Source organism: Chrysoperla carnea, chromosome 3 (genome assembly GCF_905475395.1).
Source record: "Chrysoperla carnea chromosome 3, inChrCarn1.1, whole genome shotgun sequence".
NCBI lineage: Eukaryota > Metazoa > Arthropoda > Insecta > Neuroptera > Chrysopidae > Chrysoperla > Chrysoperla carnea.
The window spans coordinates 12,181,134-12,204,581 of record NC_058339.1 but is presented as its reverse complement, the minus strand read 5'-3'; the positions used below and the strand labels follow the sequence as shown (position 1 = coordinate 12,204,581).

The following is a 23,448-nucleotide window of genomic DNA, read 5'->3' as shown; positions in this document are numbered from 1 at the left end:
TAATTAGATTAGTCATTTAATTTATTTGTAATAAAACAATAATAAAGTTTATTTGTTTATAAAAAATCAATCATCTTTTAACGAGAACGATTTATCAATTTAGAAAATTTCGTTGAATAAAGTTCTTGTTCAAAGTAAGTATTTTTAATTATAGATTTAGCTGAGGGGACATAATTTTTTATTTGAAAAAATAAAAAAAATGTTATGATTAGTGAGGTATAAAGATAAGTAGTTCAAGTATGTTGTAATTATGTAGATACTGTAGCTTCCAAGGGCAAATAGTTAAAAAGGACATTTATTGAGGGTAAAATGGATTCTAATGCATCATGTCTATAAGATAAGGTAAGAGACATAGTTACATGACATCTATAGTTCTAAAATGAAGTGAATAGTGACTACTAGTACTGCAGTGCTGATTTCTGGAACAATCTAAGTAATAAAGTTTACAACAGATGGCATAATAGCACTGATAATTAGTTTTTAGAAGAACAAATAATAGTGGTGATCGTATTTTATGTGATATTAGAATTCTATAACTGTTTTTCCAGGTCCAATATTCCAATGCAGTTACGTAAATCAACGAGGGGTGATTCAAAAGTTTGTGATACTAGATATTTTTATTCATTCATTCAATGAGAGGTTGTTTGGAGATCTTTAATCTGATTATTGATCGGCTTATTTTGTGTTCTATTCATTAAAATTAGGTGATTTACTAGGTACGATTTATAGAACACAGTTATTCGTGTCCAAAGTCAAAAATTTTCGTTTCAGTTTCTTTTTTGAAAGGGTTTTTTTTCAAATAGATTTTTAATAATGTATCGCAACTGCCAAGAGATATCAAGCTGAAGTTTTTATAGCGTGCTTAGGAAGTAAAAATTGAGGTCGAGTTCGTAAATGAGCAACTTAGGTCAATTGGGTCATGGGTCCGTAGGACCTATATTTGAAACTTTGTTATCTCTAAACTGTCTTTATCTTAAATGCTGTACATTGTATGAATGAAATATTTAACATATCGTAAAAATTGAAAACAAACCATCATTTCATTTTTCCAAGTTTTCATCATATCTAAAATATTAGTATCGTGATACACTTGAGACATTCTTCGATTTAAGATCCATGGATGTTGTTCAATTTCTGATGGAGCAATTCGAAATATGGGGTCTTTTGCTAGCATTTTTGTTAATAAATGAAATCCTTCCGGATTTAGATTAATCCCTTCTAACGATGGTTCTTTTTTCCGTATAGATTTCATTAAATCTTTTTCACAATGAGAAAAAAAAGGAAATTGTCCTTTTAATAACAAATACATAATAATTCCCATTGACCATACATCGCATTGTTGATTGTAATTATGAGCCAACATTTCAGGTGCTAAATAATTAATTCTATATATAATTAATATAATTTATATCATATAAATAATTATAATAATATTATTTATATGAATATTATTTAAAGCCTTTGAACATGAACATCTTAATCGAAAATATGATTGACCCAATCTATCGTTGTTTAGATAAAAATCGATCCGAGGTATCGTTTTTCTCAAAAACTATTCGCCCAATAATCGAATGAACCCAATTTTTGAATTTTTTGGGTCAAAGCTACCTTAAAAACTGAGTTTTATCAAATTCCGCCACTAAAAATTTTTTTCTCGATTTTTCTCTAAGGGGTACCCTCAGGGGCGTAGGAACGAAATTTTTGCTGGGTGGGCAGGTTCGAAATTTTTTTTTTGCTGGGTGGGCAGAAAGGTCAATTGTTAGTGAAAAACTATTGTTTTGCCCTTAAAATTATCCTACACGAAATTTTAATAGAGCAATAAAATTTTTAATCTCTTCAACAAAGGGGCATGGCCCACCCAGGGAAATTCCTGGGTGGGCAGCTGCTCACCCTGCCCATACGGCTCCTACGCCCCTGGGTACCCTTAAGAAAATTTCAAAAAATCGAAAATTTTTTAATATTTCCAATTTCGATGAAATTCAGTATATAAGGTAATATTAACCCAAAGATTTAAAAAATCGGGTTTATTAAACGCTTAGACGGATGGTTTTCGAGATAACTTCAAAAATCGATTCGAGGTATCGATTTTCTCAAAAACAATTCGCCCAATAGTCAAATGAAGTCGATTTTTGAATTTTTTGGGTCTAACTTATTTTATAAACTGAGTTTTATCAAATTCCGCAACTAAAAATATTTTCTGGATTTTTCGATTTTTTTCTAAGGGTACCCCTTAAAAAAATTGCAAAAAATCGAAAAAATTTTAATGTTTCCAATTTTGATGAAACTCAGTTTATAAGGTAATTTTAACCCAAAAAATTCAAAAAACGGGTTTATTTAACGCTTAGGCGGATAGTTTACGAAATTACTTCAAAAATCGATCCGGGATATCGTACCATAGAGTTCAAAGTCGCCGCCAAGACGGTTGATCGCAATAGAGAGATTGACAAGATAAGAGAGGGATATATAGTTGTCTTAGCCACTCTTATACGTGCTATAACCAAAATAGCAATTGACCATCACATTTGCGTGAAACATTTTCGATTAATAAAAGTAACATAATACAAAATTAACAAAATATTCAGAAACTGTTTACCCATGTACGTGAGGGTACCACAACAATCATGTAGCATATCATCAATACCAATTCCCTGTCTAATAACTCCTAGACCAAAATCATTTACTTTGATGTATAAAAGATCTTGGGGATCTTCAGGATTTTTAGCCAGTAAAATATTTTCTAGTTTTAAATCACGATGGATTATTACTAAAAGTATAAAAGTATAGAAGAATATTTAACTTTCGTTATCTTTGTTAGAGTTGGTTTTTTTTATGTTGGACCCTACGAACAAAGAGAATAAATAATAATACATATGTAATATTTTTAGTTCTCTTTGTTTGTAAGGTCCAACATAAAATAAACCAACTCTAACTGAAACTTACAATTTTTATGTAAGTAGCATACAGCCGAAACAAGTTGTTTAAGTACATATCTGGTTTCGTCTTCTGTAAACCTTTTCTTCTTTTTAAATGCTGTTGCTAATTCTTCACGACACAATTCGAGTATAAGATAAATTTTTTTTGGTGATTCAAATACTTTTTCAAGGTGTATTATATGAGGATGATTTACCATTTTTAAAATAATTATTTCTCGTTCAATAGATCGAAAACTTTCACCACCTAACTGCCAACAATATAAATATAATTTTTAAGTACTCAAAAGCTTTTTTAATGCTTTAAAAGTATATTTTACAGTTTCATTCGCCTTGGATTTCAGTATTATTTTTATTGCCCATTTTTTCTCAGTTAATTTTTCTTGTGCTTGAACGACAATTCCAAAACATCCGTTGCCTAACTTTTGACCAAAATTGTAATAATGTTTTAAATCGCTTGCATCAGTTATTCGTTGATGGACGTAAACTTGATTTCCACACTAGGTACATCCACAAGAAATGCTAATTTGATTAGTTTCTCGTCAGATAATTAATCAAAGATCAATGAACTTACCAGAACTGTTTTTTCATTTTGCATAATATATTTTGTGTATGGTAAAAGACACATTTTGACAGTATCATCAGTAATTTTCAATTGTTTGTTTTGTTATTATTTTTAAACATTTTAAATACAACCCCAAAATTTCATTATTGAAGAATACATTTTTATCAAAAAAGGGAATCAACATGCGGAATTTCACTAGTAAGTTGAATGTTTGTTTTTTGGAAACTTCTTTACAGTTTAATATTGAATTCTGTAATATAATGATAGACATTAATATATGTAGACTGGCGTAACTAAGCTTTTTGTTGTGTTGTTTATGAAGGCATCCGTCTAAATCGAAGCAAAAGGTATAGTGCTATGCTATTGTCACTCATCAAAAAGCATGTTGGGCGAAAGTTGAGACATACAGCTGTGGATTTAAGTGGCTTGATTCACTCTATAAAGTGCTTGGCCTATGAGCTGACCAAATTCAACATAAAGTGGTAAGTTCTGATGAGGTGACGTGGAGTGAAACATCTCAGGTTTCCGTGAGTGCCAAGTTCTGATGAGGTGATGTGGGGTGAAATATCGCAAGTTTTCTTAAAACAGATGAATTAATATAATACATAACGAACGTTCGTATGTAGTAATCCCATCAAATTAGGTGAACTTTACTCTATGGTGCTTACTGCTTCTATTGGTATAAAATATTTTAATAATTAAAACGCCAATTGAATATCAGAGATAAATATTTCTTATTTTCCCTAATTATGGTAGGTTCCTGTAAAAAGGTCATATATCACTGGATTTTAGAACACAATTACGGGAATCATAAAAACGATGATTTTCAAAAAATTTCATCGAGATTGAAGTAAACCTTTTTTTCGATGCAGTATGTAAAAAGGATAAATAAACGCATCTATTAAAATCTTTAAATAATTTATATATTTTTATTCTATTTACATTTTTTATGGCTATTGGGAAAAATATTATCAATATTAATAATCCACAATAATAATATTAATTAAATGTATAATGTGCTATATACGTCAGGTCATTGTCAATTTCGAACAATCGATACTTTGTATGTTATACGTAAAATGTTGCACATCCAGGGCCGGATTAATCCTCAACGAGGCCCTAGGCAACCATCAACTTGGGGGCCCTTTTTCCACGTCCGTTCCCTTCTTTTTTCGATTAAAAAATACAAACTTAATCTGACTCAATGCAAAGTATACCTAACATCTCGAATCGCTCTTGTCGCGTTGTAGCTCTTTCAGCAGCTTTGATTTTTTTTAATTGCGAGAAGGATCGTTCGGCAGAACAATTTGTGATCATTAATGTTAAAAAAATCCGAAGAGCTATTTCTGTGTTAGGAAATACATCGGCTAATTGATCTTCCATTAGAATCTTATACAAATGACTATAAGTTTTGTCAAAGTAGTCGGAAATGTCCTTTTTAGGAACTTAATTGTCTAGTTCGTCGGTCGTCGCCTTTTGAATGCGGCCAATTGAGTTTTATTTATTTGAGTAAAATTTATTTTCAGTTCTGATTATATTTCCTTTCACTCTCTAGAATTTTATGTTTGTAAGAAAATTTTAGAAGGCTTTTTCATTTTTTGGGGGCCCCCTAAAATCGGGGGCCCCAGGCAACTGCCTATTCTGCCTACTTGTTAATCCGGCCCTGTGCACATCAAATCATATTAATTATTGATATCAATATCAATAAAAAAACGAAACTTCAAAATAAATTGGAAATGTGCTGTGCTCGTCAAGTCATTGTCAATTTCGAACAATTGATGCTTTGTATGTTATACGTATACACACGCATTACTAACAAGATATCTATCTATAACAGAGGCCACCCACATCATTATTCTTTTAATATTTATTAATTTTATTCTAGTGAGGTGAAGTCGGTTATTTCGATCTTATCCAAGCGACGACAGTTAGATTAATGTTACCGCCCCATTAATTCTAATTACTCATATTGTCGCTGCATGGATTCGAACCCACAACCTCCCAGTCAGTAGCCAGTTCATTCGATCATAGGAATTTTACTCAGTCATATTTTTTTCATACCGGGCGCCTTATACCCAAAAAAAAAAAAATGTTAAGATAAATAAACATTATAGCTATAATATCACACACTTTATTTTAAAGAATCTTGTATTTCAGACAATGTTTTATTTTTAGTCTCTGGTAAATAACACAAAATAAATACCGCTGAACATATTGAAAACAATGAAAATATCCAAAAGATCACACACAAATTAAATTCATGAATAATAATATGATACACTTGTATAATTAAAAATAACACAATTGATTGATATATCCGTGTTATACATATTGCAATCGCTTTAACATTCGTTGAGAATAATTCACAAATACATATATGTGTGATTGGTCCAATACCAATACTCTCAAATATTTTAAATGTTAATAAACCGATCACTGGTAAATATGATATATATGATAAATATATAAAATTTATTGATTTTAAATAGAAATATATACCAATTAAAAATAATGCAATTGATACACCAATACATGATGTTATGAACAATGGTCGACGACCCCATGTATCAATGAAATATGTGCATATCCATGATGAAATAAATACAGAAGATACAACTATGATTGAATTCACTTGTGGTGTGGTCGATGTATCAACTTGTTGGAATATTACTTGTACATATGACATGATTATACCATTTCCTGATAGTTTTAATAAAGCGATCAAACCAAATACAATTAAAAATGATTTTTTATTAATTTTTAATAATTTCCAATAATTATCTTTATTTATTTTATTATTTTGTACAAAATCATTTAATTCATTCAATTCTTTATCAATATGTTTTGTTTGACGTATTAATTGAATTGATTTTCGTGCTGATTTTAAATCATCTTTTAATAAATAATAATATGGTGATTCTGGTATCCAAATAAATGTTATTAAAAATATAATTGGTATAATTAATAATAACAATGAATTTAATTGTATTGTTAAATATGATCCGATTATAAATTGTAATAATAAACCGATATTTAATTGCATAAACATAAAACTGCTTAAGGTACCACGTATTTGTGGTGATGATATTTCTGATATGTATAAGAATATTGTTGAACGATTTGCACCAACTGTGATGCCACTTAAAAAACGTCCAATAAATAATAAATGTACATTTGTTGCAATTGCATATAAGATTGAACTAATTATTGTTGGAAATGCTGATAGAAGTAATGTAAATTTTCGACCCATTCTATCTAAGGTGTATGTAGCTATAATTGATCCACATAATGAACCCACTTCTAATAATGAGACCAGCCATGATCCTTGGTATGTGGTGATTATAATAGGTGAATTGTAACCAGTTAATTTTGGTAATGCTGTACTTATCCATCCCATTGACATACCACTGTTGAGTGCCATTAAACTAACTGAAAAAGAAAAAAAATTAAAATTAAATATATATATAATAATATACAGGTTATACAGGGTGTTCTATTATTGACTGCAGAACTATTGTCTGTCGAAAAAGCTGAGAAAAAAAAGAAGAAAATGTTCTTTACCAAATTTGGATCTGATGCCTAATTTACGAGATAATTATCCTATACTCTTATTATAATCAATTAATGAAAAATACACTCCCCAAAATCAAATTCATCCAATCAAACACTACTGAAACAGAGAGTGTGTTTTATCATCATGGACAAATACTGGCAAACCAGGACTTGATTTATAACCCTTGGCATGGGCAAGAGGTGGCTAACCAAGGTTTGGTAAACCAATGCTGGGCCAGGCTCAATCCTATCATCAGGTTTGGTGGATCCTCTATTGGTTAATTAGAATTCAGTGGTTAATTTTCTAACATACGGCGTACAGGAACTCCTAGAGTTCTACCGAAGGGTCTACAATTTTTAGATTTTAATTCAGTAATTTTTATTAATTTCTTGTTTGTAGCAAAATTATATATCATCGATAAAATGACTTTTATGGTTAAGAAGAAACTCGATAAAAATAAAATTAGCTAAGTAAGCAATTAGGTTATATAGTCAAAATTCACAGGCGGGAATTCCAGATTATATGTATCTTGCCGACAATAAAATTTTTAATTCATTATAACTTAAAAATAAATCTATTTAAACTTGCAAATTCATGTAATTTTGAAGGACGATAACTACTTTTCTGCAAAAAAAATCAGACTAGCACTCAAACAGAATAATATTGAAATCAAGGTCGCATTTTAAAAACAAAAAACCCAGAATAGAAATATTAATAATTCTTCTTATAAATAATGAATTTAATTTTAATTAATTCTGTATCATATTATGTAACCTATTATTCAATTAAGGACATAAAATGTTCTTTTATGATTATACAGAAAGTTTATCAAATATTTCAGGTGATATTACTTCTAACACAAAGACTAGAAGACTTGTTTTTCGATAATAGAGATTGAGAGTGCTATAAATAAAAACCTGTGCATAATACAGAAAAAAGTTTTAAATAAAGGTTATAGAAAATATTTTTATCTACGAAAATAATCCTTTCTATTTTTATCGTACGGCCCACGGTTTATGAGATATTTGATAAAACGGGCATTCCAAGATGGCAACTGAAGTTCGCACCATATATCCCACCAAATTGGGGTTACATTCAGGTATGATAACCCTGAACATATTCCAACAAGAAAATCCCTTCTGTAGAAAATTGGAGAAAAAAAGTACCCGGTTATGGTACTAATTTTGAAAATTTTGAACCGATTACAAGAACTTCCCTGTACTTCATGGGAAGTTAAAAACTACAGTTAAAAGATGTTTTATGCTTGTCAAAATTTGGGTATCATAAATTTGATATAGAATATTGTTTTGTATACAATTTTTATTAAAATTTATTTGATTTTATATGCAGACAAATCTTGTTTTCATATATTTATAAAATAAAATTTCCCATAAGCGTCATGGAGAAATATTTAAATTTTAGTAATAACAACTTGTCAATTTTTTTTTTTTTGATTTCTTGTTAATAAAAACATGTTAAACTTTTATTGGTCCGGGATCATTATTTAAGTTTTTGGACGTATTTTTATGAGTATAACTAGTTTGATATCCGTCCGCTTCACTGGGATTAAAAGTAAAAACCACCGCTTTATAGCCTCCACCTATTTTGATCTCACTTATACCACGTTCATAACAATCAAAGGGATTGTTTTACACAGCTAAAATATATGGACAGTTTTCAATTTTTTTAAGTAAAAATAATTTAATAATAATAAATAGTCATAATTCATTGAGTACAAGATGAATTTTTTATAGCGTGCTTAGGACGTAAAAAGTGACGTCGAGTTCCTAAATGAGCAACATAAGTCAAGTAAACCGTTAGAGATAGAACAAAAGTTTAATTGTCAAAAATGTTCCTTATAAAAAAATAAACAACTTTTGTTTGAAACATTTTTTTGTAAACATCACTGTTCACCCGTGAGAGCGCAAATTATGCGCAAATTGTATAGTATGTATGTTATGGCTATATCAGTTATATATGTGTGACATGTATGTATGTGTAATGTGACAGAGTAATCAATCTATATAAGATATTTCAACAATTAACTCAGCCAATTGTTTGTTTTCACTTGTTTATGTAGCGTTTAGTCAGCTAGTATGAAGCACGGGCTCTGCAAATCAATCTAAATTATTGTATGTTGTAAAATATCTCACCTCATTCTCACCTTTACTAATCTTATGTATAATTAAATAAAATTAATTATAGTTATACAGACTTACACTATCGTTCAATTAACATAAATTACTGAAGTGTTTTATGCTTTAATAAATGATTACTTTACAAATAGTTCAGGAAATAAGAAATAATATTTGAGATCAGAATATAATAGTAAAACTCCGATTTTTATGGGACCGGGCGCAAACTACATCCGTATGAGGGTGCAGAAGAAAAGTCAGTTTGGTATACATATCAAATGCTTTGTCCCTGAATGACTGACGGATCAACGCACAACCTAACATGCTGATCGTAGAGACCTGAAACTTTGTTCTTTGTATAATGTAGTGTAGGCATTCGAGGATTTTTTGAAATTCTACTCGGGCTGAAAAACGGAGATAAAGTTTGTATGGGACAACGTGATTCCTTGGTCCAATCTAAGTCAAATTTTGCATAAACATTCTTTAACAGAGTTGATGGAAGACATGTTTCGTATTTGATTGAAACTCATCGCTTATTGAGATTAAAAAGGGATAAAAAGTTATTTTGGGGATGATTTGCATCGATGTTGATATTTTTGGATCAAGTTATGTTATCAGCGAGTATCGTGGGCTAAATTTTATTTTCAAAAAAAATTAGGATTCCGAACCAAAAAAATAAAATCCACAAAACTGGGGACAAAAGGAACGATAAGTGAGGGCATATAACACGGTAGTATTTGTTTTTAAAATTGAAATTACCCAGCAAAGCAGGCGGGTATCTGCTAGTAATTTAATAAAAATAATTTCAAACAATAATAAAATTAAACTGGTTCAGTATTCTGAAGTATTAGTCACTTGAAACAATAATATTTTTCGAAGAAATTTATTAAAAAATAGTGTAGATGCTATTTCAACAGTTTTAATTTGTAAACCGTAATCAAGTTCGAAGAATCTTAAATCAATTATGATTTAATATAACAATAAATTTTGGCATGTTTGATACAATTAATAATTTTTTTATTTTCTTCGAAAACTAGAAATGCGAAGAGTGTAGGGAATATAATCACAAACTATAATATTGAATTGATTGTCATATAGCAAGTTTGCGTAGGTAGGTAGGTTCAATGTTGACTACTTCACTGTCATCTATGCTGCCTTGCTATACGTTCACTTTAACATTTTTACATAGTAAAGGACATCGTATTAATCAATCAAATGGAAAAGGGAACAGTCAAATCTTTAACTAACTGCAAATGTAGTTTGTTGAACTTCATTATATCTAAGATACCAAAATTCGTCAAAACCGGAGTCTCCGGTAATAAAAGATTTTTAAGCCATAAATTTGAGAAGTCCTGGCTCCTTCGAGTCCCTGGCTCTATCAAATCAGGATCTTTTCGATGTCAAATAGCTTTTTGACGCCAATTTTCCAATATAGCTGCGCGAGAGGCAAAGATACGAGGTAGCAAAGTAGAAATTCAAAAAGAACACCTCAAAATCTATAAAATCACCCATTTTGAAAACTCACGGAAAACTTTCTAGGTAACTCCTTTTTACGAACCAAAAAGACTATGTATTTATGTAGTTTAATTTTTTTTTTCAAATTTCGAGTAAACAATGAGAGAAATCGAGTCTTATCACCAAAGAAAAAGCTTTAACAATAGTTTTGACAAAATAGCGAAACAATAAAGTTAAATAAAACGAATTCTATGGATACATTTTTATATTCCGTGTATTATTGCTTGAGTGAATAACAGACAACAAGGCCAATTCTTTTTAATATAATTATTTAAATTAAAAAAAAAATGTTTCTTTAATAATTTCGTTTGGTGTTATTTTCATTTTCTTATAACATATAGAGTGTAATTTAAAACAATTTAATCATTTTATCAAAATTTTATTTTTTATAAATAGGTCACATATACAAGGTGAGCCATTTTAATCTCTACAAACATAAGTTGCAGAATTAGGAGACATCATGTTCTGACATCAGATTGGACCTTCGGATTCTTCTGGTTTCTTTAATAGCCAATTTAGATCCTAAACGGTAAGAGATAGCATAACACTCATAAATAACTACCATATTTTATTTCGAAACTATTTTTAGACAGTTGATTCTCATAAAGAAACTAATAATTCTTCGAAAACCGAAACCGAAAACGAAATAAGCGATGCTCAAAATACAAAACGATTTCAACGCAAAAAGATATAAAAAAATTATTCCTCGCTATTTTAAATCACACCTAATATTTAAATTATAATATTATTGTTTTTGAAAATATTAAAACATAAATATTATTAAAAAATCACACGTTTAATTTATAAATATTTTATTATTTAATTGACAGTTAGACCTTTATTTGTTGTTAAGGTAGCTCTCTCAAGAAATAAGTTTATTATAATATATTTGCGATTACGGTTCAAAATATTGAAAATGATTTCGGTTTAAAATCTATAATAGTTTTAGAGATATCAGAACATGAAAAATATGATAAAAAACTCTATCTCAATTAGAATTTAGAAAAGATATCAATGATGCTAGGTCAAGCTACCCCATTTTCTCGCTTCTGCCTCGAAAGGGGTTGAAAAGTATATCAATTTTGACCAGAATGAATAATAATAAGGTTTCCAATCTTCGAAACAGTCACCTTTTTGGCGGCTATGAATGAAATTGTCGGTTATTGAAATAAAACTTAAAATTTTTTAAAAAGCGTTTTAGAAGTTATCTGCCATTCGAAAACATGCAGGTGAGTCACAAAAATATTGGTATAAGGTTAAATTCGATCTTTCTTTAATTTGGAACATTTAATTCGAAGTCTTTCAGGTTCAATTAAAAGCTTACTTTATTTAATAATTGGTAAAAGCTTTCAAAATTTCGAAAATCAAGGCAGATATCGAAAAAATTTATTCTTATTTCTCGCCTACATTCATGAAGTTTTAATCAAATTCATCATCAAAGTTGAAAATAAGATAAAATTAATTTCAACCCTAAATCTACCCTACTTCGCTTATATGGATAAAGACACGTGGTTTTTTCTTTTCTATGTTTATAATATGTTTACTTTCTATAAAATATTTTTTTAAAAATTTGTTTTCATTCGTTTCAAGTGAAAATTGTCAAAAACTTTCAAAATATGTCGTTATTTGAGATTTCTCCATAAGAGCAATGTATTTTATATCGATTTTCAATGTTTTTTTTTCTTAAAAATTTGCATTGATACCTCAGCAAAAATTTAAACCACATATTCTTTGAATAAAAGTTTACATTAAACATATTTTTAAGCCTTTAAATCAAAACATTGTTGTCATGCTTAAACATCCTTAATAAAAGGAAAAATTACCTGCGAATGATATCCAATACTGATTCGTATAAATTGCTTTAACATTTTCACTTTTTTCCTCACATTGTTTTTCATTATTACTTAAACTATCACTAGTTACTTTCATTATTAAAATTTACAAAAAAAATTCAACTATACTTATTAAAAATTAACACATTAATAAACGTTTTAAAAATAAACTGAACAATGTCACATTATTCTTTCATAAAATGGCAAAGAATATATATTTAAAATTCAAAAAGTTTTTTGTTTTTTAAAATCAATTTTAAAACCATAACATAAGTAGCATATCAAAATACACAATTACATAGTTTGATAATTATTTTATTTTATTTGAAATATGAGAATGATATTAGAACAACACAAAGATTATGAACGAACAATGAAATAAAAATCTATTGATTTTTTTGTACATAGAATTTCATAAAATGATTCACACAGACGGAACATTTTAAACTAAATTAGAATTACAACAAACATTGATTGCATGGTGTAAATAAAATAAAAGAAATAATTTAATAATGTAAAATTATTTTTTTGAATTATAACAGATTATAAAATATACAATTCAAGTTTACGTCATCATAAATTCAACGAAGACTGTGTATTCTTAGATAGACGGTATTGTTTCAATTGAAAAAAATTTCTTTTAGGATCTATATGTTTTTTTTTATACCATGCATATATGTAATATGCAAGGTATACTAAGTTTAGTCACAAGTTTGTAACGCTTAAAAATATTGATGCTATGAACAAAATTTTGGTATAGGTGTTTATAAAATCACCTAATTAGTCCATTTCCGGCTGTCCGTCCGTCCGTCTGTGGGCACGATAACTCAAAAACGAAAAAAGATATCAAGCTGAAATTTTTACAGCGTACTCAGGACGTAGAAAGTGAGGTCGAGTTCGTAAATGAGCAACATAGATCAATTGGGTCTTGGGTCCGTTGGACCCATCTTGTAAACCGTTAGAGATAGAACAAAATAATATTCCTTATCAAAAAATAAACAAACTTTTGTTTGAAACATTTTTTCGTAAACATCACTGTTTAGCCGTGAGGGCGCAAATTAGGCGTAAATTGTATAGTATGTATGTTATGGCTATATCAGTTATATATGTGTGACATGTTTGACAGAGTAATCAACACTGTCTATACATGGTATTTAAACAATTAACTCAGTCAATTTTTTGTTTTCACTTGTTTTTTAATTAAAATTCATTACTAATAGTAAATTATTTATAAATACATGTTTTTTGATTCAAGAACTGGTAATTAGTTCGCTTTGCATCTGTGTGTTAGTGTGCCTTGAGTAGTAGTATAGACAGTGTTTAGCTATAAATAATAAAATAGAACGGGCAAAAAAGTTGTGGGAATTATTGTTTTTGAAGGAAAAATAATGACTTTCTTATACAAAGTATACTAAGATATACTAAGTTTAGTCTCAAGTTTGTAACCCTTAAAATTATAGATGCTATGGACAAAATTTTGGTATAGGTGTTCATAAAATCATCCAAATAGTCCATTTCCAGTTGTCTGTCCGTCTGTCCGCCCGTCCGTCTATTAAGAGATATCAAGCTGGAATTTTTATAGTGTGCTTAGGACGTAAAAAGTGACATTGAGTTCCTAAATGAGCAACATAGGTCAAGGCCTTGGGTGTGTAAGATAGAACAAAAACCCTTAGAGATAGAACAAAAGTTTAAATATAAAAAATGTTTCTTATAAAAAAATAAACAACTTTTGTTTGAAACTTATTTTCATAATCATCACTGTTTACACGTGAGAGCTCAAATTAGCTTAAAAACATTATACATGTATATTATGTATACAGGTACCTATTGTTTATATTTTAAATTTATACGTTACATATATTATGTATGTGTTTGTTTATGTTTCTTTCCTTATCAGACGTAAATTTTTTTCAAGAGTCCCCCATACAGAATAGTTTTAATAAATTTTTTCATTTTTTATTTATTTTACCTGTACTAATAAACTTGAATTAAACTGAATAAAAAATTTGATTTGATTTTCATTTCGTCGTAACCACAAATTAGGCGGAAGGCCCTTCAGTTAATTTTTTTTAAATTAAAAATTTATTCTTGTTTATACATAAGAAGTATGTACGTATTTTTTGTTTGTTGATTTTGGTTTTAGAACTTCACCATAGAAATTATCATCACCGTGATATCGAATGAACCTTCAGTTGCATTATTATAGAACGAATTAAGTTCATATACCCTGTTTCCCGCTTGAAATACGAAAAAACTGGGAACGTTCGTCTACAAATTTGAAATATAACCCAAATTTGGTTGGATTCCATACTTAGTTTAATAAAATTTTATATAATTCGGATGTCATAGAGCAAAATTTAACTTTTTTAAATTTCAATGTCGTCGTTAAGTTAAAAAAAATCGATTTAATTGACAACACAGCCAAATCTTATCCGATCTGAATCGTATATTTTTGAAATCCACAAATTTTGGGTATAGGGGTGATTTTTGGGATACTCTGTATGCTTAGTTTTATTTTCCACAAATTGTTATTTGAAATTCAATACTTAACTAATCCGTAATGACCATAATTATAAATTTGTTATTCATTTTTGATAATATTAAATAAAATCTATATATATCACACGAAAATTAATGATTTTAAAATTTTTGGATAATAATTTATTTTGTTTTCATTTCATTGCAAAATATTATAATCATTTGATATTTGGTAAGTGTTTATTATTACATGCAGGGCCGTAACGAGGGTACATCACGCCGGTGGCAAGTATTTAGATTGCACCTTATATATATCGGGGTCGGCTCTTACGATTTTGATGAAAATTCGTATTCTGATAATATTTAATATAAGAGTTAAGTCAAAATTGGGGAAGGTAGCCATAATTGTGTCTTTAACCTTAAAGAGTCAGTACATTTAATTGATAAACTTTTTAAATTTATTCAAATGATAGAGTATCAAATTAAATTATTGATTTCACTCTACGTTTGCTAGCAAAACATATTTTTAAGGAACTCATTACTCTCCCAAATGATACTGGGTTTATCACCAAAGTCAAAACTTTGTTGATAATAAATAAAGTAATTGTTTTATAAAAAAAATCGTATTTTTTTAACTTTATGACGTCACCAAAAACCAAAAAATTTAATTTTGCTCTAACACATCCAAATTTTAACCAATTTTAGTAAATCAAGTATGTAATCCTTCTAAATTTGGGTCATATTTTTCAAATTTGTGATCAAAATAAACCTAGCTCTAATAGGTTTCAAGAAAGTGGAGTCCTGGCCCCAGAATTTAGCACAGCAGTGATAGCTATCGAAAAACTGGTATCACAGCTGAAAAGAATGATCCAAAATTAGTGGGTTTCAAAAAAAATTCCATTAAGATCGGATCAAATTTGCTTGTGTTATCCAAAAAATCGAATTTTTTAACTTTATGACGTCATCAAAAACCAAAAAATTTAATTTTGCTCTATCACATTCAAATTTTATCCCATTTTGATACACCAAGTATGTATTCCTACTAAATTTGGGTCATACTTTTCAAATTTGCGATCAAAATTAATAGCGACGCACAAATGCCTTTGGCTGATATGATATTCCACACACAAAGCCAAGGAATACGGAATTTAAATTTCGAGGTCTCGTAATTGTCTTTGAACAACAAATATTCATCAAATAAATTGTTTGTAAGACGAAATTAATAATATTAAATATAATTTAATTTATAAATTACAATTCATAATTAATATTAATTATCAGTTAAAACAAAAATATCGATTCAAAAATTATCAACATGAGTTATTGACACACATACTTTTTTATTTACGAATTTTGTAAACATTTCAATAAATTTATTGAAATTGACTTTTTTTTTTATTCAAAGTTTGATAAAATCTTCTTTGTGCTTGTTATACATAAACGTGTCAATATATTTTACATTTTTTATGATTGAATTCGATTAATTGATATTCTACATTAGTAACTTCCGGGTGTAGGAGTTCGGACAAGTTTTGTATGCAAATTTTATCAAATTATTTTACAGATCTGGGTACCCTTGAGATATTGAACTGTTATCTGAGATAATAGATCTCAAGAAAGTTTTATTTACCTTACTTTATATACGTCAGATTTAATCATAAACTACATAAGGAAAGCCGAATTATTATTTTTGAATTCATATTTGATTCTACATATTAAGAATGGTGGGAAGCACTCCATCATATCAATCGGACAGGAAGTTTTAGATGTCTTTGCTCAATGAACAAGTTGCCCTAAATATCCATTGAAAAGTATGACGATTTGTATTTTTTCTTTTCTGTGTTCGCTATAGTGTTGTTAACATTTCCATTTCTCTAGCCAAGAGTAGGTGGATGTAATGATTTAGAAGCAACAGTCAATTTTGTACACGCTTTCGAAACAGTGTAACGTAGTTACCTCGAAAAATTTGAACAGTAAGATGCATTTGAATGCATTCGATTCCCTAGAGCGCCAGGAATATCGTGGCTGAATCGGCAACCCGAAGTACTCTGGGCGGAAGGTATCTCGGAGACCAATTCTATCACGATATTCGTGTTCAGCTGCTCCAAAAACTCCGAGTAACAAGTTTGGAATCATTTTTATCACTATTATCCGAATTTTTGTAAATGAATTTAGGTTACAAAATTTTCTCACACTCTAATAAATCGATTGCAGAAAACCACATTCAAATCCGTTTTACTGTTCAAATTTTCAAGCTTTAGTGCTTCGTTTCCGCGACTAAACATATGCATTTTTTGTAACTTTGCTAGATTATACATTGTATTGATAAAAAAAATTTTCAAAACTGGTTATTTACTATAAATTGCATAAGCATCAAGCAGGTATTTTGGAAAAAAAACCTTTTTTTAGCTAACTCAAAAAAAAAGTCAAAAATCAAAAAAATCAAAAACCCGACTGTCTGAAATAAAATCTGAAAAGCAAGAAACAAGTCCGGTAGTTAATATAGCGACTTTAAATGAGGATTCATTCAAACCTATGTTCAAATTTTTCCAGTAATGGGCCCCTGCTCGATAGATTTGGATAATTTGTTTTTATTAATGTATTACTCTTTCGAACCAAAAATCCGCCATTTGATTGTTTTTGTTCAAACACCTACCTAAGGACAGTTGGGTTTTAAGCACGAATACGATACCTTAAATGTCAAAATCCATCGAGAAGCTTGGACGATACGAGGTAAAAAAGAAATTTACAAAGAAACATACATAAGTACAAACAAACAAGATACGAAAAACATAACCACTCCTTCACAGTCGGGTAGAAAAAAAAAAACAATTAACAAATTTTTACTAGTCAGGCGGTCGTAGCATGTTTTTTTTCAGCCATTTTCTTCAATTCTTTCTTAAATTCGGTAAGTTTACTACATTGGAAAATATTTAATCAATTTTTCAAGGTTACAAACACATGTGCGCAATACTTACTAATTTGGCCTTAATCTCATTAAATTATTTATAAATTTTATTGCAAGGTTTATACATTTTTAATAAGCTAGTTCTAACAAAAATTATTAGTCCTAAATTTGGCTTAAAGTATTAGGTTGTGCATCTCCAAAACACAGACCATAAGGAACTATAAAAAGTAAAAAACATAAATATCACTTGATATTGTAAAAACAGTCTTGCAACCAATAAAAACCATCTTGCAACCATCTTGGGGTAAAAATAAGTTCTAAGAAAATGAACACATAGGTAAACTTTGTGGAAACATGTATTGTTTGAGGAGTAGAATAAAAAAAATGGAAATAGTTAGATCATTTTCTGGCCAGATAAACTATGATTGCAAATATCTCCGAAAATATTGAAGCTATTTATTTTGCACAGAAATCAAATCTATAGGTTTAAAATGAAATGTGCAATCATTGTTTACAAAAGTACGAGCGAAATGCGTGCAAAAAATGCAAATAAAAAGTTATGAACAATTGAATTGCTTACGAAAAAATTACTCGCATAAACGACAGTGATTTTCGGATAACATACAAAACCATTGACCGAAAGCAGGAAAACCCACTCAGCGGCCGTACTTTTATAGTTCTTAGGCCGTGTTATAATAGTTACTGCAGATTTTCTTTATATTTTGTGTACTGAAGTTTCAGTTTTTTAACTTTTATTTAATTTTTAACTTTTTTTACTTTAAATTTCGTCATTTCATAAAAAGATTTGCTGTCTGTATATCATATCACAATAAATGTATTCAAATTTACTGTACTATAAAGTAAACATTCCAAAATTATCTTTTACTAGCTTTTTTTTTGCAATTGACCTGAAAGGTTATTAAAATTTATATAATTATATTCATTATTTCATTGATTTTAAAAATAGTGCATATCGAAATTATTTTTAATGTTATATATTTGCAAATTCATTGCCAAATTATAAAATTATATTAGACCACTATAGAGGTTTTTCAAATTAAAAAGATCTACATACATTATTTAATAAATTACTATGGTACGGAGAGCTGGCGATGGTTTAAAGAGTTTATTTTAAGATGACTTTATATTGGATAATCTTTTCCTGATTGTACTTGGAAGAGATGAAGTGGATACGCTATCAAAACAACCAAATTTCTGTTTTGCAAATTAAGATTACATTCTTTAATCGTTAGACTAAATAAATCTATACTACACTGTAATAAAAAGTACACTACAACATTGTAGTCAATGAAATAATGTAAACATATAAATCTATACTACACTGTAATAAAATATACCCTACACATTGTAGTCAATATAATAATATAGACCAAGCAAGTCGGAAAATTGGTAATTTAATTAAATTCTGAAATGTGCAATTTCCCATCGTAAAGATGTTTAATTTTTATACCCTGTATATTTGAAATATATCAAGGTATAAGTGTTCATAAAATCACCTAGTTAGTCCATTTCCGGTTGTCTGTCTGCCTGTCTGTCTGTCTATGGACACGATAACTCATAAACGAAAAGAAATATAAAATTTTTGTTTTGGAATTTGATGAAACTCAGTGGATGGGGTAGTTTCGATCCAAAAAGTATAAAAATCAGGTTAATTTAATGATTGGATGCAGAGTTTCTGAGATATCACAATATTTTGATCGATTTTAGTCCGTATTTCAAAAACTATTCGACCTGCAGTCAACAAATGCCCGATTTTTGTACTTTTTGGGTCAAAATTACCTTATATACTGAGTTTTATCGAAATAGGAGATAAACAATATAGTACAAAAATCAGATTAATTTAATGATTGGACCTATAGAAAGTTACAATGTCAGCGATAGTATCATGGGCATAACTTCATTTTCAAAAAAGTTAGAGTTCCCCATCAAAAAATTAAAATCCACAAAATTGTGAAAAAAAGGAAAGGGATAAGTGAGGGCGATAAATGTGAGAGTCTTTGTTTTAAAAAGAAGAAATTGCCCAGCAAAGCGGGTGGGTTTCTTCTAGTTATATGTAAATATATATAATTTGCCAGCTGCTGTAAAAGTAAGGACGGATTCCGGAAATAAAAAAGAATATTTAAAAACCTACAACTTCAAGAAGCAATGTTCGGAATTTAACGAAAATCGTGAAATAAGTAACTAATTTCCCTGGCTTAAATAATAAGACTATTTATAAACTTAAAAGAGCTTTTACATGGGTAGACAATAATCTATCATTATCGTAATAAATCGTTATGCAAATATATAAGTTGTTAAACTGATTCTTGAATTTATGGTTAATTAAATTGTTACTTATCATCAACGCCAGTTCACATTTTAGTTAATTAAGGTACCTTACTTGAAAAAAACATTTCACAATATGAAAAATAAAATATCAATTGGTATAAGTCGCTTATTTTCAATAAGAGACAGTATTGAATTAAATGATAATCAAGAAAGTTATTGGTTTCAATATTTTGTCGGATTTATGGGTAAGTCTATACTATGAGAATATGGTCATTCTTGGTGTCGGACCCAAAAATTTCGTAAATTTCTATATGTATTTTGCATTTTCAAAAACCAATTCAAATTTACTTCGAAAACAATGTAGAATGTCATGGCTTCTTGAATGACATCACGAATTAGCATATAGGTAATCATTTTTGTGTATGAAAGTTTAAAATGTAATGTTGTTGACATAGCGTCATGGTGTTTCGTAATACTTTCTGGTTGGTGTTTGCTGTCACGTGACTGAATGCCTAATTTTACTAAAATTATTTTATAAAAATAATAATAATCCTTACTTTTTAAGAAAAATAATTTTGTTTTTTGTTCTCTACATATCATGATTAATCATTACAAACTTTTATCCAACCTAATTATTCCTAGTGGACAAAATCCTATTATTAATGATATTAAATTTTTATTCTTTAGCGAGCTTAGCAATGTTAAATTGTGGAGTACAATTAACATGGTTTGGACCAGCAGTAATAATACTACAAGATGAAGAATTATCACCAATTGATGTTGTGACAAATACTGAAGCTTCTTGGATATTTAGTTTCTTACAAGTGGGAGCATTACCCGGTTCTCTATTTGGATCATACCTAGCAAATAAATTTGGTCGTAAAAATACGTTAATATTTACAATAATTCCTACTGGTTTATCGCATCTTCTAATAATATTCGTGGAAAATGTATATATGTTATATGTAGCACGCATTTTTGCTGGATTAAGTGTAGGTATTACAATGGTTGCTTTACCTACATATCTAACAGAAGTATCATCACCAAAAATACGTGGAATATTAGGAACATTTACTTTAATTGGATCGGCATCCAGTTGGATTCTTCAGTTTATTATACAGCCAATTATGACATTACAATTAAATAGTATTATAATTTTTTCAATCAGTTTTGTACAGTGTTGCGTTGCTTTATATTTTTTGCCAGAAACACCACACTATTATATAATGAAAGGTAAAGTGGAACTGGCAAAAAAATCATTACAAAAACTACGTCAACGAGTAAATGTCGAAAATGAATTGTTTCAAATCAAAGAATGTGGAGCTTTAGAAAAACAAAACAAAATACCATTTTTTGAATATTTACAAATAAAAACGATACGAAAACGGATACTAATACTTCTCCCAACCGTTCTTGGGCAACAATTTAGCGGTGCTTTAATAGTTAAAGGCTATATTCCTGTCATTTTAAATGAATCAATTCCAATAGTATCAACTTATTATGGTTCGTTAGTTTTAGTGGTAAGTTTTATTTTAGGAACGACTTTATCTACTCTATTTGTAGATAAATTTGGACGGCGTTTTTTATTTATTACTTCAGGTATTGTTATGGCTATTTTTACAGCCTTAATAGGAGTATATTATGTATTTGAATCCATACATGGAATTGAAACAGTTTCAAAGTATTCTATAACATTATTTGTGTTATTATTTTGTTATTTCATCACTTTTGCCTTTGGCCAACTTTCAATGGTGAACATTTATGTTGGGGAATTATTTGAGACACATTTTCGTGCAACAGCTGGATTAATAGCGTCGGCGTCCAATGGATTATGCGGATTTTTTGCAATACAAGCATATGGTATTATTTACAGAAATTTTGGTCTTCAATATATATTTTTATTTTTTACTGTATGTTGTATTTTATTTACAATTTTTGGGTATTATTTGTTGCCTGAAACGAAAGGTAAAAGTTTACAAGAAATTCAAAAAGATTTTTTATCATAATATTTTTTTATTATATTTGTTTGTATTTTTGAGTTTATTGATTTGTTTATTTAAATATATGTCAATTAGTTAAAATAAGTTTCAAAGTGTTATTTTTATTAAGAATAATGTCGATAACTATACTTGAAACGTTTACCGTTTACTTTTAACATAATTTCACAAAATTTTCCAATTTTCTATTCATTTAAGCTTTTTTAAAATTCACATTCTGTTTCCCGTTGAACCCAGATAGGAAAGCAAATTGGTCACTTACGTCCTCATTAGTCTAGTCGATAAGTTCAAATTGGTAACATATAGAAATACTGGTTGTAAAAATACGTGTGATAGCTCGTTTATGTCTAGAAAAAGGTGCTAGAAGCGTTTTTCGCACATAAAAATAACTTAACAATTAAAGATGGAAAAAAAGTATTTAGTTTTTGGCCAATATTTCATATTTAAAAATGTATAATATACAAGGACTTAAAGTTTCAAATGCGCAGTAGCAAGTACTATATTACTACTGATTTATATTTCATACTGACTTTGATGAGACTGAAATAGACTTGGTATTCACTTAATTAATATATTAATTCCTTAATTTATTCCGAAAGGTTTAATACTAATAAAAATATAAGTACTTAATCTAATATTTATTTTAAAACAAATATACACAGGTAAATATAATTAGTTTTGTTATTACTGAAGGGATTAAAAATTATTGTAGTTTGTCTGTTTAATCAGTTTTTAGATCAGACGCTAGATAGAATTGAGTGTGCAAAAATAGAGGAACGTATTTCGTCAATTGATTCTTGTTCAGGAAAGTTTATAGATTCATATTCCGGATGTTGCAGTCAAATATCAATTTTTTGAACCAAATAAAGCCATCCGAGGTCCATGCCCTTATATTTGATATCAGACTTGGGTATATTTTAAAATATTCGATCGTTCATCCCCACTTTCACCCTCACCAACATATTCCCTTGCGTCGGGATTACAGTTTTGTATGTAAACGCCATGCTCTATTATTTGATGCCCCACTTAGGTCTATTTGAAAATATTCGATTGACCATCTTTCCAACCCGAATTATAAAATTTATAAAATAATACCTGAAGCTGGTTGTATATCTTGTCAAAATTTGAGCTTAATCAACGCAGAGCTTTTTAATTGTGAAGCACATCATTTTCAAGCCCTATTTCAACTCCTTACATCTTTTATTTGGTATTTAAGAGTAGCCTATGTCTTTCCACAGGGTCTAGA

General features: G+C 28.9%; 3 protein-coding genes across 3 annotated transcripts; 1 reads left to right on the top strand and 2 right to left on the bottom strand.

The window, feature by feature from the left end:
* Nucleotides 1-2,827: 2,827 nt before the first annotated feature.
* On the bottom strand, nucleotides 2,828-3,606 carry LOC123295860 (serine/threonine-protein kinase 33-like). Its single transcript, XM_044877322.1, has 4 exons — nucleotides 3,505-3,606; nucleotides 3,251-3,430; nucleotides 2,963-3,181; nucleotides 2,828-2,839 (listed from the first exon to the last, which is right to left on the bottom strand). Exons 1-4 carry the CDS (start codon nucleotides 3,556-3,558, stop codon nucleotides 2,828-2,830), a joined length of 465 nt encoding a protein of 154 aa, XP_044733257.1. The 5' UTR covers nucleotides 3,559-3,606.
* Nucleotides 3,607-5,147: 1,541 nt separating this feature from the next.
* LOC123295859 (facilitated trehalose transporter Tret1-like) lies at nucleotides 5,148-12,668 on the bottom strand. The gene is made up of 5 exons (XM_044877321.1): nucleotides 12,522-12,668; nucleotides 6,349-6,924; nucleotides 5,995-6,195; nucleotides 5,824-5,946; nucleotides 5,148-5,158 (listed from the first exon to the last, which is right to left on the bottom strand). Exons 1-5 carry the CDS (start codon nucleotides 12,625-12,627, stop codon nucleotides 5,148-5,150), a joined length of 1,017 nt encoding a protein of 338 aa, XP_044733256.1. The 5' UTR covers nucleotides 12,628-12,668.
* A 7,670-nt stretch (nucleotides 12,669-20,338) lies between these two features.
* On the top strand, nucleotides 20,339-23,019 carry LOC123295858 (facilitated trehalose transporter Tret1-like). The gene is made up of 3 exons (XM_044877320.1): nucleotides 20,339-20,450; nucleotides 20,893-21,485; nucleotides 23,008-23,019. The coding sequence occupies exons 1-3, from the start codon at nucleotides 20,339-20,341 to the stop codon at nucleotides 23,017-23,019; spliced, it is 717 nt and encodes a 238-aa protein (XP_044733255.1).
* The last annotated feature ends 429 nt before the right edge of the window (nucleotides 23,020-23,448 follow it).